This window comes from Pseudopipra pipra, chromosome 1, assembly GCF_036250125.1.
Source record: "Pseudopipra pipra isolate bDixPip1 chromosome 1, bDixPip1.hap1, whole genome shotgun sequence".
NCBI classification, from domain to species: domain Eukaryota; kingdom Metazoa; phylum Chordata; class Aves; order Passeriformes; family Pipridae; genus Pseudopipra; species Pseudopipra pipra.
Window position 1 is genome coordinate 42582958 of NC_087549.1, and position 14044 is coordinate 42597001.

At 36.6% G+C, this 14044-nt stretch overlaps 1 protein-coding gene across 2 annotated transcripts in view; it reads left to right on the forward strand.

Annotated features, from left to right (window-relative positions):
• PRKDC (protein kinase, DNA-activated, catalytic subunit) overlaps positions 1-14044 on the forward strand; it is an 84085-nt gene that overhangs the window by 24748 nt on the left and 45293 nt on the right. For both annotated transcript variants that reach the window (XM_064653585.1, XM_064653594.1), the window contains exons 29-42: positions 551-650; positions 1624-1757; positions 2255-2509; positions 3531-3757; positions 4386-4594; positions 4735-4867; positions 5920-6078; positions 6383-6586; positions 8419-8604; positions 9515-9619; positions 10605-10772; positions 11048-11175; positions 12171-12378; positions 13407-13585. In XM_064653585.1, the coding sequence (XP_064509655.1) occupies positions 551-650; positions 1624-1757; positions 2255-2509; positions 3531-3757; positions 4386-4594; positions 4735-4867; positions 5920-6078; positions 6383-6586; positions 8419-8604; positions 9515-9619; positions 10605-10772; positions 11048-11175; positions 12171-12378; positions 13407-13585 (2395 nt within the window). The remainder of the gene's footprint in view (positions 1-550; positions 651-1623; positions 1758-2254; positions 2510-3530; positions 3758-4385; positions 4595-4734; positions 4868-5919; positions 6079-6382; positions 6587-8418; positions 8605-9514; positions 9620-10604; positions 10773-11047; positions 11176-12170; positions 12379-13406; positions 13586-14044) is intronic.

A 14044-nucleotide genomic window follows, 5' to 3' on the forward strand; every position in this document is an offset into this window, starting at 1 on the left:
TCCCCCATTTTGTAATACCCTTTCGTGGTTGCTTTGTCATTACTCTGTTTAACAGTATGAAGATGTGTGAAGAATCTATGACCTCTTACACAGTACTAGCGATTCTTCAATAAATCTACTCTTCTTTCTTTTTTTTTTTTTTAAATGCTCTAACTTTCATCAGTTAATAGTAATTAGAACATAAACCCAAGAACTGGTGTAACAAAGCTTCATGTCTTTCAGAGGAATAGTTCAGGCTGTGATAGAAGTGGCCCTAAAAGAAATTCTCATATGGGAAATTTTTAGTTTCTCTAAGCACAATCACGGAAAGTAGAATACATATTCATACTGGAGGCTCCAGGGCTGGCTAAGGCCATGCTGACCTGTCTGCTATTTCATCATTTTGCTCTGCACTCTTGAAAAATTTACTGTAGAAGCACAGAGTAGTGGAGCTGATAGACATTATCCTCTCTGTAAGTCTCTTGCACTGCGTCTATAGTGCTAATATCTCGATTCATTTAACCAGATTACTGGAATTTACTTATAGATGGTAATTCTCTCTTTCTAACAGGTACTGCACAACAATGTTGTGATGCTATTAATCACCTGAAGCGCATCATCAAGCATAAAGCCCCTTCTCTGAACAAGGAAGGAAAACGACGAGTACCACGGTCAGCAATTTGCCTCTTCCTTTTTTTAATATTACATTTTAATGAATTATGTCAGTAGTTCCATTAAATGCTTGGGATTCTGAATGAGGAATTCGTCCTATGGCAGTTGCTGATACAGATGTCCTGGTATATCTGTTGAACCACTGGTGGGAAAATGCTGGACATAATATGAGAGGATCATGATGGTCATTCTTTATTGCAGCATGGTGAATTTGCTGTAGTTTAGCAAGGACAGGCAGAAAAGAAAAGCATGTTTCCCTCACAGCAGTGTTCATAATAACATTAGCAATGGTGCTACAAAGCAGCACTTGCAGGAAACTCCTCCAAAGCCTTTCTTACTGCTGTTAAGTGTTAGCAGAAGCAGAACAAGCTGCAACAGGATGATCAGCAATTAAAGAGCAGTAACTAAAAAGGTGGAAGAAGAAAAAATGGATCCAGTATCAGGCTGGATGAAGCTCTGAGTCGCCTGGTCTGATCACATAGCTGACCCTGCTTTGAGTAAGAGGTTGGACTAGAGATCTCCCGAGGTCCCTTTTTACCCAAATTATTGTGTGATCTTAAAAAATTGGCAAGTTGGGTCTAGATTTGGGTCACTGATGTTGTTTTTGATAAGTTAAGAGACTGGATAATTAGGGGAATGGAGAAAAACTGTGCAGGCTTATTTAAACTTTAATCTCCATTTTTGCATCTCTGAGTTACAAAGAGAAGCGAAGATACTTGATTCTGCATTGTAAATTGTTTCTACAAGGACTATGCTCTGGGGATCCAAAGTAGAGTCTGGGGATCCAAAGCAGAGTGAGGAGAAGAGAAAGACGTGCTTGTAGAAGAGCTCTTCCTTGTAGTGCAAATGGGTTGTGGTTAGACAGATAAAATGCCGTGGTGCTCATGGAACATTTTGATCTCTTTCAACTGGAAGACTGTGGCTTCTTGGTAGATGTCAAGAGGATTGTTAATCCCTAATACTTCTTTGCAGAGGATTTCCAGCTACTAAGTCAGTGTGTCTTCTGGATGTTGTGATGTGGCTCTTAGTGCAGTGTGGACGACCTCAGACAGAGTGCCGACATAAAGCCATGGAGCTCTTCTATGAATTTGTTCCTTTATTACCAGGTATTTTAAATCACAGTGCACTATTATCTTTGCTTTTTAAGTATTGTGCATGCCTTTCCTTCGTGTTTTCCATGCAAGAAAAATTATTTTTGAAGTAAATATCTCTTCATTCAGTGTTGTTAAATAGAAAGTGAGTAGTTGCTTATAGTGCAAGTCAGGTATTGTGGGAACCTCAGGGTTTGTGGGCATAGAAGAGGGTTTTGTGGTGGACTTCCTCCCAGGCAGGACAGAGAACTTCCAAGCCCAAAACTGCTGTAGTATCCAGCTAAAAAGGCAGAATTTGCTGATGGGGGACCAGTGGAAACATCTTACAAATTGGCCTATTCCTTATGGGTAATTTTAACAATATGACCAAGGCTAAAGCAGAACTAATACCTTTTCTGCTAGGAGACCCACTTTAAAACACAAAGTTTGTGTGTGTTAGTCCGTTTGCCTCTAATTCCTTGCTAGTTTGAAATGCATTTTTCCTAGAGAATTTATATTTCTGTTTCTATCAGGAAACAAGTCTCCGTCTTCTTGGCTGGCTGATATTCTAAAAACCAGAGATGTTTCTTTCCTTATTAATAAATTTGAAGGAGGTGGCACTAATGCCAGAAATCCATCTGGGATCCTTTCTCAGCCAACTCTCCATGGTATGCAGCAACCCTTCAGTTTACAGGCTGTCATGCAGTGGATGGATATGTTCTTAGCAGCACTGGATTGCTACAATACATTCTTTGACCTGCGAATGATCAAACCTTGTGAAATACTGGGTGAGTGATTATCTATTGCATGAGGTTCATTCATGTGTGTTACACAGAGTCCATCCAAGATGAGTACTTAACTTGGACTTGAAGTTTTTTTTGTAAATGTGGGAAGTTTTCAATGACAGTTGTAGTGGGATGTTTTTTTATGAAGTACTTTGTATCTTAAAAATGTTTCTTTTTAGTCCTAGAAATATGTCTTTGCATTTCTATCTCTGAGACATCTACTTACCAGCAACTTCTTTTACTCTATCCCATCCTCAAAAATTATTTTCTGGAGCTAATTTCCCACTGCTGGGAAGAGCAATAGATCTTTTTTTTTTTTTTTTTTAAATCCTTCCGAAGCTTTTTACCTGCTCCTTAATAATGTCTGGAGACAGCTATCAGAAAACAATGAAAGAAGTCACCTTTTCACTTCAAGCCCTGTGCATGTTACTTTTCTTCAGTTCCTGATGCATCAACAGCATCAGGTCCAAAAGCCTTGTATTTGAATTTTGATGACGTACCTAATAATATGTTGTGTAGCCATTGAGCCTCCCAAAAGGTTTTTCTTTTAATTATTCTTGCAGGTCAGTCTAAACAAAATAGTTTTGATCACTGATAGTACAGTTGCATAGCTACTTTATATGTGAAGTCTTGTACAAGTTTCAGGTGGTCTGTCAGTGTCATCTCTGTCTTGGTTTAAAACAGTACTGTAAGATCATTGTTGGATGCAGTTAGCATAGGGCTAAGTCATTCAAAACGAGGGATTTAAAATTTTTACCCATTTTTTTACATTTGCCCAAGTCATCATCATTAATAAGTGCTTGTACTGATCAGTGCTTGTAGTGATCATTAAATAGAGCACTGCCCTTTATTGCCCACAATATTAATATTTAGAACCAATATAGGACTTTCAGAAAACATTGGTGTGAGATGCAATGCCTTTCTGTTTGTTACCTCAGCCTGACTGTTTTCTTCCAAGCACAAAACAATATATTTAGAAGTTCAGAGCGGCTGTATCATTTCAACTTAGTGTGATTCTTCTTAGGTGTAAATGAAACTTCCTCATTCTTGGAAGCTGGGCAGTTCTTCCTTGAAACTATTGCTTTGCACGATATCCACGCAGCAGAGCAGTGCTTTGATTGCAGTTCGAAAGGCAGCATGTTCAGTCCCCAGGAGAGAGACGTGTACAATTACAGCAAGTGTACCATTATAGTCCGAATCATGGAGTTTGTCACCACGATCCTGGAACTGTGCCAGCAGGATTTCTGGAAGGTAGGCACTGAAATCTGTAGTGAATGCAAGATACAAATTTTACATGTAGCTAAATATGTGTGTTCTATAGATGGAGTACTTGCAATGGATATTTCCTGTGTGATTCCTGATGGCATTAAATGTGTGGAGGTGGTAGCTGCTTGAAAGGCAGATTGTCCAATTCTTCCTTTAATTGCTTAGCTTTGATGCAGTATAAACCATATTTAACTATATAAAATATAACAATTATGATTCTCTTAGGAAATTTACACTGCAAAGTTTAGTTCTGAGACTGCGATTGTTTCTTGTTTGCAGTAAGTCTCTAAGAGTGTGCACAGAGGTGTACATCAGGATTTACAGGTGTATATTCAAGACAGAAACAGGCCTGTGTTGACTTAAAAGATCTTACATGCAGTTTGATGAGATAGCATATATCCTATGTCTATTTTTATAGATACCAAATTTCTGTGCATTCCCGTAATTGATTGAAAGTCAGACATTTCAAAAGAGAAAGTCAGTGAGAATAGTTACTGTTTCATGTTTGGTTTCATTTTAGATAGATGGATTAATGATAAGTTATGAAGAATAAAACAGGGAAATCAATGAATTTTTAAAGGTTTATTTAATGTTGGGGTTTTTTTCCTTTTAGCTACTTGAGAAGGAACTGCTTAATGCAACCTTCACAGAGCTTGTGGTGATGACTGTGTGTGATCCATCACACATAGGCTTTAATACAGCTGATGTGCAAGTCATGAAAAATCTCCCAGATGTCTCAGTAAGACTCTTGAAAGCTCTGATGAAAACTCCCTATGAGGAATCTTTGAAACTGTGCATAAAAAAAAGAATCACACCTCAGAGGTAAGTGGGTACTTTCTAGTGGGCATGAATCCAGAAAAAATGCCACTGGCCGTGAAAAATGGGGAAGTAAACATTGTTGTCTACGGATGCACATGGATCTCCCAACCAATGTAATGTTACTGCTTCTCTTTTCTCTTTAGCCTTGAGGACCTTTGTTCTGTTGATCTGTTTAATTCAGATGCACGTTTTGATGAAGTTAGGTTTAGTGCTGTCCTTTCTGCCTGCAAGCAACTCCAGAAATCTGGCCTGCTTCATTCTGTTCTTCATAGTCAGGTAATTATTTATCCAGAAAATACTGTTGAATATTTGTATACAGGGAAGAGCTTTTCCTGTGTAAAAGGCCAGGATGAAAACAGAGAACAGATCAGATGAAGTTGTTTAAAGTGAGATTAATAGCGAAGAGCTGGTATTGAATGGGATCAGAAATAAATGTGTTATGGTTATTCCACAAATCTTGAGTAGCAGAATACTAAGGTTTGAACAATCTTCATAACAGTTGTTCTTTTTCTGGTTGGCTCCAGACCCTGGAAATCAGAATGTAGATTCTAAAACTTACTTTTAGTGAGTTTCACAGGACTGAAAACTCAAAAACTCAGGATTAACTGTCCTACAAAGGAGGCATTTTTTCAACAACTTTTAAACAGAGACCATTCAAAATTATAAGGGAAATTAGAAAAGGAGTATTTTCTGACAATAATAAAGAAGCAGTGTAGTGGGTCTGAATTACAGGAAAACAGGATAGAGAGCAGCTGAGGGGTGGAGCTGTAGGCTATATTATTCAAATTCCTTCTGCTAAGTTTCTCATTGTAGTAAATCTCTATTTTACTTTGGGTTGAAGGGAATCAGGTTATGCAACAGCCACAAAGGCTGAGAATTTGTGAGCAAGGCTGTATTTAATAATTATTTAATTTCTGTCAGGTGTTGCCATCCATCTTCTATGTCTTAGCAAAATCTAGATTTGTGATTGTAGTATAGTGATAATCAAGGAGCTGCATGGTTTACCATTTGTGTACCACCCATTTTGACTAAGCTGTTCATTTTACTTCTGTAATCTAGTAAACCTGAAAAAGTGGAGGAGGATCAAAATATTTTGAAGATTTCCAAATTACTGTTAGTTTGTTCTGAACTTTGTATGCAATAGGTTTGTCTCATTTCAAATCTTGCTTCTCATATAGAAAGGTGTCTTGTCATGGTATATTTGCATTGCCTTATAAGAAAATTATCTGGAGTTCGTGTGTTTTCATCAGCTATACAGATGGATTGGAAGGCCTTATGGTATTTTTTTCAGTTTATATTAATTGTCGTTTGTTTGTTTGTTTCCATAGGATGAAAGGCCTCATTTCTCGGTTGGCTCCAAGCTTCTTTCAGTTGTTTATAAAGGCATTGCACGTGGGGGTGAAAGGATATCTCTTCCATCATTAGACATTAACAGTAAGCGATTAGCTGATAAACTCCTGCAGCTGGCCTTTGCTGTTGATGACCAGGTAGGATATGGTTCTCCAGTTTTAATACTCAACATAATTTAATACTCATCGAAAGTCTTCTCTCCATATTTTTAGTAGGTTATTCATACTCCTGCAGAGGAGCTGTAACAATTCACCGGCTTAATTGAGGGACAGTTGTGGATAACAAGCATTTCAGCATTCTGTTAGTGCTTTATGTTGTGCTTTCTAATAAAATAAAGAAGTTTGGAATGGAAGCTTAAAAAAACCATGCTTTTCTAGGAAGTTTCCAAATGAAATGTAATTTCCTTGAGATAACTCTGTCTCTGTGCCTTGATTTTCACAGTGTGAGGAGCTAGTAAGTCTGCTGTTGAACACAGTAGTGTTATCTGTGCCGCTATCAGGAGCATCCCAGAACCACCTGATCAATTTCTCTCATGGGCAGTATTTCTACAGCCTCTTCTCAGAAACCATCAATCAACAACTGCTGAAAAACCTGGATGTGATCATAATCCAGCTTATGGAGTCATGTGTCAGCAATCCCCAAATGGTATTGGACTTCTTTAAAAGGTCAAAATCGAAAGGGAATGTTAGAAGTAACGCTTTTAATATTGTTGTTGTTGGAAGTGGGTGTAACTGAGTGTGTAGTGGGGGAAGAAGTGCCTTGGGTTGAATTTCAGACAGCAAATGGATTGATAGGTTTTATTTGGGGTTGTGTTTCTTTGGTTGGTTGCGGGGGCTGGGGGGTTGGGTGTTTGTTCGTTGGTTTTTTTGTTTGTTTTGTCTTGTCTTACTGTGCTATCTTCATGATCTCTGGCAACCTGACATTATTTAGGCACTCTGTCATCTCAAATCAAACTGAGTGGAAAGTGCTTACCTATTACCTCTCCTGAATCTATGAATCAGGATGTCTTTGCATACTACTTCAAATCATGAATGTCCTTTCAAAGCAAGGACCCATTTACTGTGCTTAGATTTTCATTGCAGAGCGGTCCCAGAGCATGTGGACTGGATTTGTTCTGGATAAAACTAAACTGGAAAACGAACTCCAACCACTAGTGGGCATTTAGTCCACAGGACAGGAGTAGAGATAGATGAGAGTATTAAAAAGAGAGAGAGACACACACAACCCTCCTGACCTGAAACAAATATGGGGTACTTGTCATGTACTCAGTGTCAGCTCCACTTGTTGTGCTGAACAGATTTTCTCCTGTTGGTTGGCAGTTACTTACTGATGTAGAGCTCACTTTCAGGTCTGGGAAGGAAACATGTTATAGTTGAGAAGCTCTTCCTTCAGTGCTTCTGATAAAGTGTCAAAAAGACCAAAAGTCCGCTCTCGTTTTTGCTTAAAAAGATTCTCAGGAAAGTAGAATAGGAAAGTAGAATCACCTTTTTAAAAATAATGGGATCCTTTTTAATCCAAAGTATTATGCTTAAAGGTATTACTTGAAAGTAACAGTTTAAAACACTTGGAGCATAATTTTTTATGCTACCAAAAATTGTTTAATTAGATTGTAGAGAGATGTATATGTTTTAAAAGGCTATTTCTTATGATGACTTTGTAGTGTTTCCTGTACAGAGCATGCCATTAACTTTTTTAACTGTGATAAATGATACGCTACTAATTTCCACTGGCTCCATGTGGCAATAGTGTGAAAAGTCCCCGTTAGCTTAATTGAGGTAAATAGCCAAATTGGGTCAAACATTTTATTGTTGTCTGCTGGTTTTGACTACTTTTTTTAAAAAAATGTGTTATTGATTACATTTGATATCTCTTCTTTAGTTTTATGCATTTGTGACATAAGGAAGAAGAAAATAATTTATTTTACTCTGCCATCCACATCTGGTGAAATTACAAGGTTGATAACATTAATCCAGTTTGTAAGTGGTTGCCAGCTATTCAAGAGGAGAGAGAATGCAGCATTCAGATTTGGAAGTCACTAACCATTATTTTTGGAAGAAAAGAGATTTCAAACATATTTATTTAATATTTGCTATGCCAGGGTTGGGTTTTTTTTCCAAAATGAATGCAAATAAGTTAGCATATGTGCTGTTTCTCAGTTCATACTAAAATTTTCAAGTACTGATCTTTAGAGGTATTCTGGCTTATCATTTATTCCTCCATATTCACACAAAAGGTATGGGAAGGAATTGCTGCATTGAACTCTGATTGAAACAGGAGTAAATTAGACAGAAATCTCTTTTTTTAAGAAGAATATTCTTCTAATTTCTTGCAGAGAGCTTCTTCTATATCCTTTTGAGATTTAAATCTAGCATTGCTTTTGATGGTTTTTTTTTTTAATGATTGCCCATACTAATGAAGTGATCTTATCATCTTTTAATTTGGGATGCAAGAATCTACCTGTTGTTTTTTCCTTCCAGGTTGGTAGCATTTTGAATGGCATGTTAGATCAGAGTTTTAGGGAGCGTGCTGTACGCAAGCAGCAAGGAGCAAAACTGGTGACAGCTGTACTAAGAAACTGGGAGAAACTGGACAGCTGGTGGGCCAAAGGTTCAACTCCTGAGAGCAAAATGGCAGTCTTGACCCTGCTGGCAAAAGTTCTGCAGGTATGCACTGCTTTATAAAATCCAGATAACCTTTCTAATTCTGTAGGAATTGTATCTTTCTTTCAAGAAATGCTGTTTCATTCTAATGCTTTGTGTTTGGGAAAAAAAAAAGTAGTTGGAGAATATCAGAATTTTTTTTATCAATGTAGTACAAAATACATTTGGACAGGCAGAAATTACTAGATTTTGCTCTTCTCCCTCTCTTTTTTGTTTTTTAAATTGTTCTCATGTTTTGGCTACCTCTTTTGGAGAATTGGTGCAAGTGCAGAGAGTGAACTTTGAAACTGAGCAGCCTCTGATAACATTCTTTGTCATGTTGGTGTTCAGAAAGTCACAATGTAGGAGTGCTACCCATATCAACAGAATGCAGAAAGATCTTTATTTTAAAAATCCTTAATTTCCCATTACATTGGGATTTTGGTCTCAGTTTTTTTCTTTCTCTATTCTGAAAACATAATTATCTGCATATCCTATTGGGGTTTTTCAGGAACTTGTAAAAGTAGCTGTACACAAATATATGAGAATTATTTTTCTTTTTGATAATTAGTTATTTTAAACTTGAATTGGTTTAAAGGTATATGTTAGGATACAGAATGCGAACTGTATTGCTGTGTTATCTGGCAGTGAAGTGACTAGTAAGAAATTTGTCTTTGAGAGGGAGCTTAATGGTTTTTTAACTGAAAAATATCCAACATTATGATTTTATTTGTACTGTGTAGGAGTTTTCAGAATTCTTATTGAGTGTCCTTTTAAAACCAAAATCAGTCTTTATGTACTTTCTGTTAATTCAGTATATTTTTGGAAATAAACAATTCTATAGCTCACGGGCTTTTTATTGTTCATTAATACAAATCTCTTTGATTAGTTAAAAAAAAAACCACAAATATTTTTATTTCTTCTTTCTTTCCAGATAGACTCTTCGGTTTCTTTCAATACCAATCATGAAGCATTTACAGCTGTTTTTAATACCTATACCAGTCTACTCACTGATCAGAGTTTAGGCTTAAATCTTAAGGTAAATTGCTCACTTCAATGGCTTCCCTACCCTCCCCAGATTAGAATGATAGTTGTTCATGGAATTCCCTGTTCTTCGGCTTAAATTACAGCACAGACACCACTTCTATTTTTTATTCTTCTGTTCAACATACTAAAACTTGTACATCATCCTTTTTGTCCTTCAGACAGTATTACAGTAGGACAGTATCTCAGATACCATGTTTTGGTTTAAAGTGGGCTTTTTTTTTCCCTTGCTCAGATGAAAGGCCTGTAATTTTTAGGAAAAAAATTACTGTCAGCAAATTGTTTAGAACTCCGAAGTGTTCATTTGAGAAATGATGGTTAATCAGACTTTTAGTAAGAAGTGGCATTTCCTACAGGTCAAATTATGAACATCTGTCATTATTTAATGTTCATGTCTGCAAGTATGAGACCAGTACTAATGGATTAGCTGCTATATGTGGCTTGGTCGGGAGAGGGAGATAAAGTACTGCATACTGAAAGCGGAAGTTATAAAAGATGCTGGAACATAAGGGTTGGAGTAGAATATTAAAAAATTTTGTACTTTATGAAGCAGCTTTGCGTAGTTGCTTCTCAGCCAGCCTACCTTTAATTAGACAGAGTTTTGTACTTTCCCATGCATTTGAAATAAATAAAGTTTGGGATCTTGTTTCGGCTGTGAGGTGGTGCATTAAATCAGCGACTTGTGTGAGAATGAGTGCTTGCTTAAAAGAACAATGGGATATTATTCCTAGCCATTTCAGCTGTGAGATATTAATTAGCTTTTAACTCCCACTCAACAGTGACCAAAGCTGTTTTCTATACAGCTGGAAAGATGAGCAGCTACATAACATATTTTTATCAGTACACCAAGCCATTGAATTAGTAAACACGGCCACTGGTGCTGTTTTGTGGTCCTATTCAGCTGGCTTCATAGTTAGGGATTAACTTTTTTTTTAAATGTGAAACAGTTGTTTGATTTTGGTTTGTTTTTTCCCCTTCAGGGCCAAGCAGTGATAATTCTCCCGTTCTTCACTAATTTGACAGGAGAAAAACTTAATGACCTTAAGAATGCTCTTGATCAACTTGTAGCTTTCAATTTTCCCATGAGGTCTGATGAATTTCCCAAAGGAACCTTGAAGCACAATAACTACGTAGACTGCATTAAGAAGGTCAGTATTTTTAACGAATACATAATTAGAAGCCAAAGTGAACTACATCTAGAAACAGGATCTGGAATTAAAGAGAGAGATTCTCAGTTCACATAAGGCAATCAGCTTTTTGTTTATGAGTTATGTCTTTATCCAGAAGATTAATCTACAGATGCACATTAAATAAACACTTCTGTGCATTTGCTTCTGCTCAGTATTAAAAAATAATTACTTCATTAGATTGATTTGATTTTATCCAGTGTGGCTCTCTAAGTTATACATTATTTCTTTTTCAGTTGTTAGATGCATTAGAATTGTCTCAGAGTCCAATGTTGTTGCAACTGATGACAGAAATCCTCTGTAGGGACCACAGACATTTCATGGAGGACTTATTTCAAGCCAGCTTCAAAAAAATTTCGAGAAGGTGAGTTTAGTCTATTGGATTTTGCTCTTGTTCTCATTGAATTTTTGCTGAAGCAAATGTGCTTCCTGAATTTTATTGTCCTTGTAGTAGTGATGATTTACACTATTATTTACATAATAGTTTTAATTCAGACTTTGATTTTGTCTTCACATTTTTGAAGTATTTCTGAAGTATGAAAAAGTGACACCAGTTTCCAGATTACACTTCCAGTGCCTGTGCAAATTTGAAAAGCCTTCTGTAAATTAGGTGGTTCACAATTCAACTGACTGTAGTAATTGTGTGTTACATATTTACTATCCCTGTATAACCATATGATCACTTAAGTTGATAGCACTTAATGATGACAGTGAATTACTTTGTTCAGCCTCTTTGGAAAAACAACAGCACATTTAATTGAATGTTTCCAGGCTGCCACATCATAGACACAAACATGCTCTGTCTGCAGAAGAGCTCTTCAGTCTGTTCTAAACCAAACATTTCTGTTCCTGATTGGCTGTTAAGTAATGACTGTATATTTTCCTGGACCTTATGCCCAAATCCAATTTTTCAAATTTTAGCCCTAGTAAAATTTTTCAGAACAACAGTTCATCTAGTAGTGGAACACTCGAATAGGCCACTGGACAACCTTATAACAGTGAAGTGTCCTCCTTTTTTCCTTCGTTTGCCTACATTCGTCACATATACCAGATAAATTATTTGTTTATGTTGTTCGGTAAAAAGGAGCTGAGAAAGCTGATGTTTGCTTTGGGATGAAATTATTATAGATGCACAAAGTTTACCATCTGTTGCAGACTAAGAAGCTGAGGGCTGTGGCTTTTTTGGTTTTTTTGAGATCTCCACAATAAGTGGTGATTCAGCCTGATCTTGCATGTCTTGCAAGATAATCCAAGAGGGGTATGAATGCAGATAGTAAAAAATTCAAATGTCGCAAGGATTTGAGACATAAATGAAGTCTGGTGAAAGAGTTTTCATTTTGAGATTTCCATCTTGTTTAGGAGCACCACTGCCCAACAAGTGATACTGTTGGACACCATTCACAAAATGTTCCAGAGTGAAGAACTTCTTTCAAATACTACTCGTCAAGCATTTATGGATCGCTCCCTGCTTACTCTCTTGTGGCACTGCAGCTTGGATGCACTGAGAGAATTCTTTGGCAAAATTATAGTACAGGCTATGGATACACTTAATTCCAGGTTTACAAAGGTATGAATTAGTTTTTTTTTTTTAGGATTAGGGAAGATCTAATAAAATGCAGGTGTTGATACGTATGTCTTGCTTTTGAATGAAACACTAATGGAAACCACTTGCTTTCCAGTTTTCTGTATCTTGAAATGGAAGTTTGTGCCAGTTACATAGTTTGATTGTTACTGAGAAACTTTTCCTTATTCCCCAACACACTTTTCCATTGAAGTTAGTGCAGGTTTGCATATCTACTGTGTATAAAAACTGGAGTTAGAATGTTATCTGTATATATCTAAAGGGATCTGAAATTCTGTCAAAAGCAAAAACACATTCTAACTTTGAAATATAAAAACTGTATAAAATTGTAACCTGTTATTACATTGTAGGATTGAGATATTCAAGCTCCGTAATGAAAGCTCTGAAATTAGGTACATTACTTCTAGAGAAATAAATACATCTCTAGTCATTGCAAAGATTCTTCAGCAAGGATCACATATCTTCCTGTCTCTATTTACAGCCTGTCTTCCAATTTAACAGTACATGCAAAGATTTTGTTGCCAGTGAAGGTTTCTGCTCTTGCTTTAGTTCTTCCCTCTCATGGTTTTGCTGGTACACCTGTTTAAAGGCAGCAGGACAAACAAGATGCTGAAATGATCCAAGTTGAGTAACAGTTAAAGCCAAAACGTCTATAAAGTCATCTCCACCATGTTTCCATGGCTGTAAATGCTGGCACCAGTGAGGTGCATAAAGAAACTCATGAATAGTACCCAGTATGGTGCTTATTTTCCTCCACTATCCTTATAATAATTTAGGCCAATTGTAGGTAAGACAGCTCACCTGATAAACACAGGTCAACACAGTTTTAATAACTGTACTACACAGAAGCTCAGAATTTGTCAGTCTTTTATTATCATCAGTTCTTTTCTCTGTTTTGAAATGTAGAAGTAAGCTAAAGGCTGTCTAATAGAAACCTGAAGTAACTGTGGAGCTACTTAAAAAGGGCAGGATCCAGGAAATCTCTTTCTGAGGTTTTACTTGTTTGTTTCTAGTCCAATGAATATAATTTCGATACACAAGTCACCAAGAAAATGGGGTATTACAAGCTGCTAGAAGTGATGTATGTGCGTCTTTCAAAAGAAGATGTTTACTCCAAGGACTCTAAAATTAACCAAGCTTACCGTGGCTCCATGAGCGTAGAAGGAAATGAACTTACCAAGACACTTATAAAGTAAGACTATTATTTATTTTATTTACTTGTAACTTTCTAATTAGGTTTTGGCCAGACACACTTTTTTAAGTAGACCATGTGAAACAAAAGATGGATTTGTTCAAGGGAAAATGAAATACACAATACTGAATTTGCATTGATAGAATGATCTCTAGCATATGTCAGGATAACTTTTGCCTCCTGTTTTTGTCCTTTTTTTTCCTATTTGTTAATCTTGTGCATTTATTTTACCTTTTCAGTACGATTCTTGGCCTTTAATTTGTGTTTTCATAATTTTAGTTTCGGTATACTTACAATTCTATGTGGAGTATGGTTCTGTGTTGTAAAATTGGTATTTATATGATTGATGAGAAGATGGATTGTCCATTACATTTCATAATGCAGCAGCACACTCAGTAGGTGTAATTTGACTTAATCACCACTGCAGAGGGGGACAAAAGAGAAATACTGAATATGTAT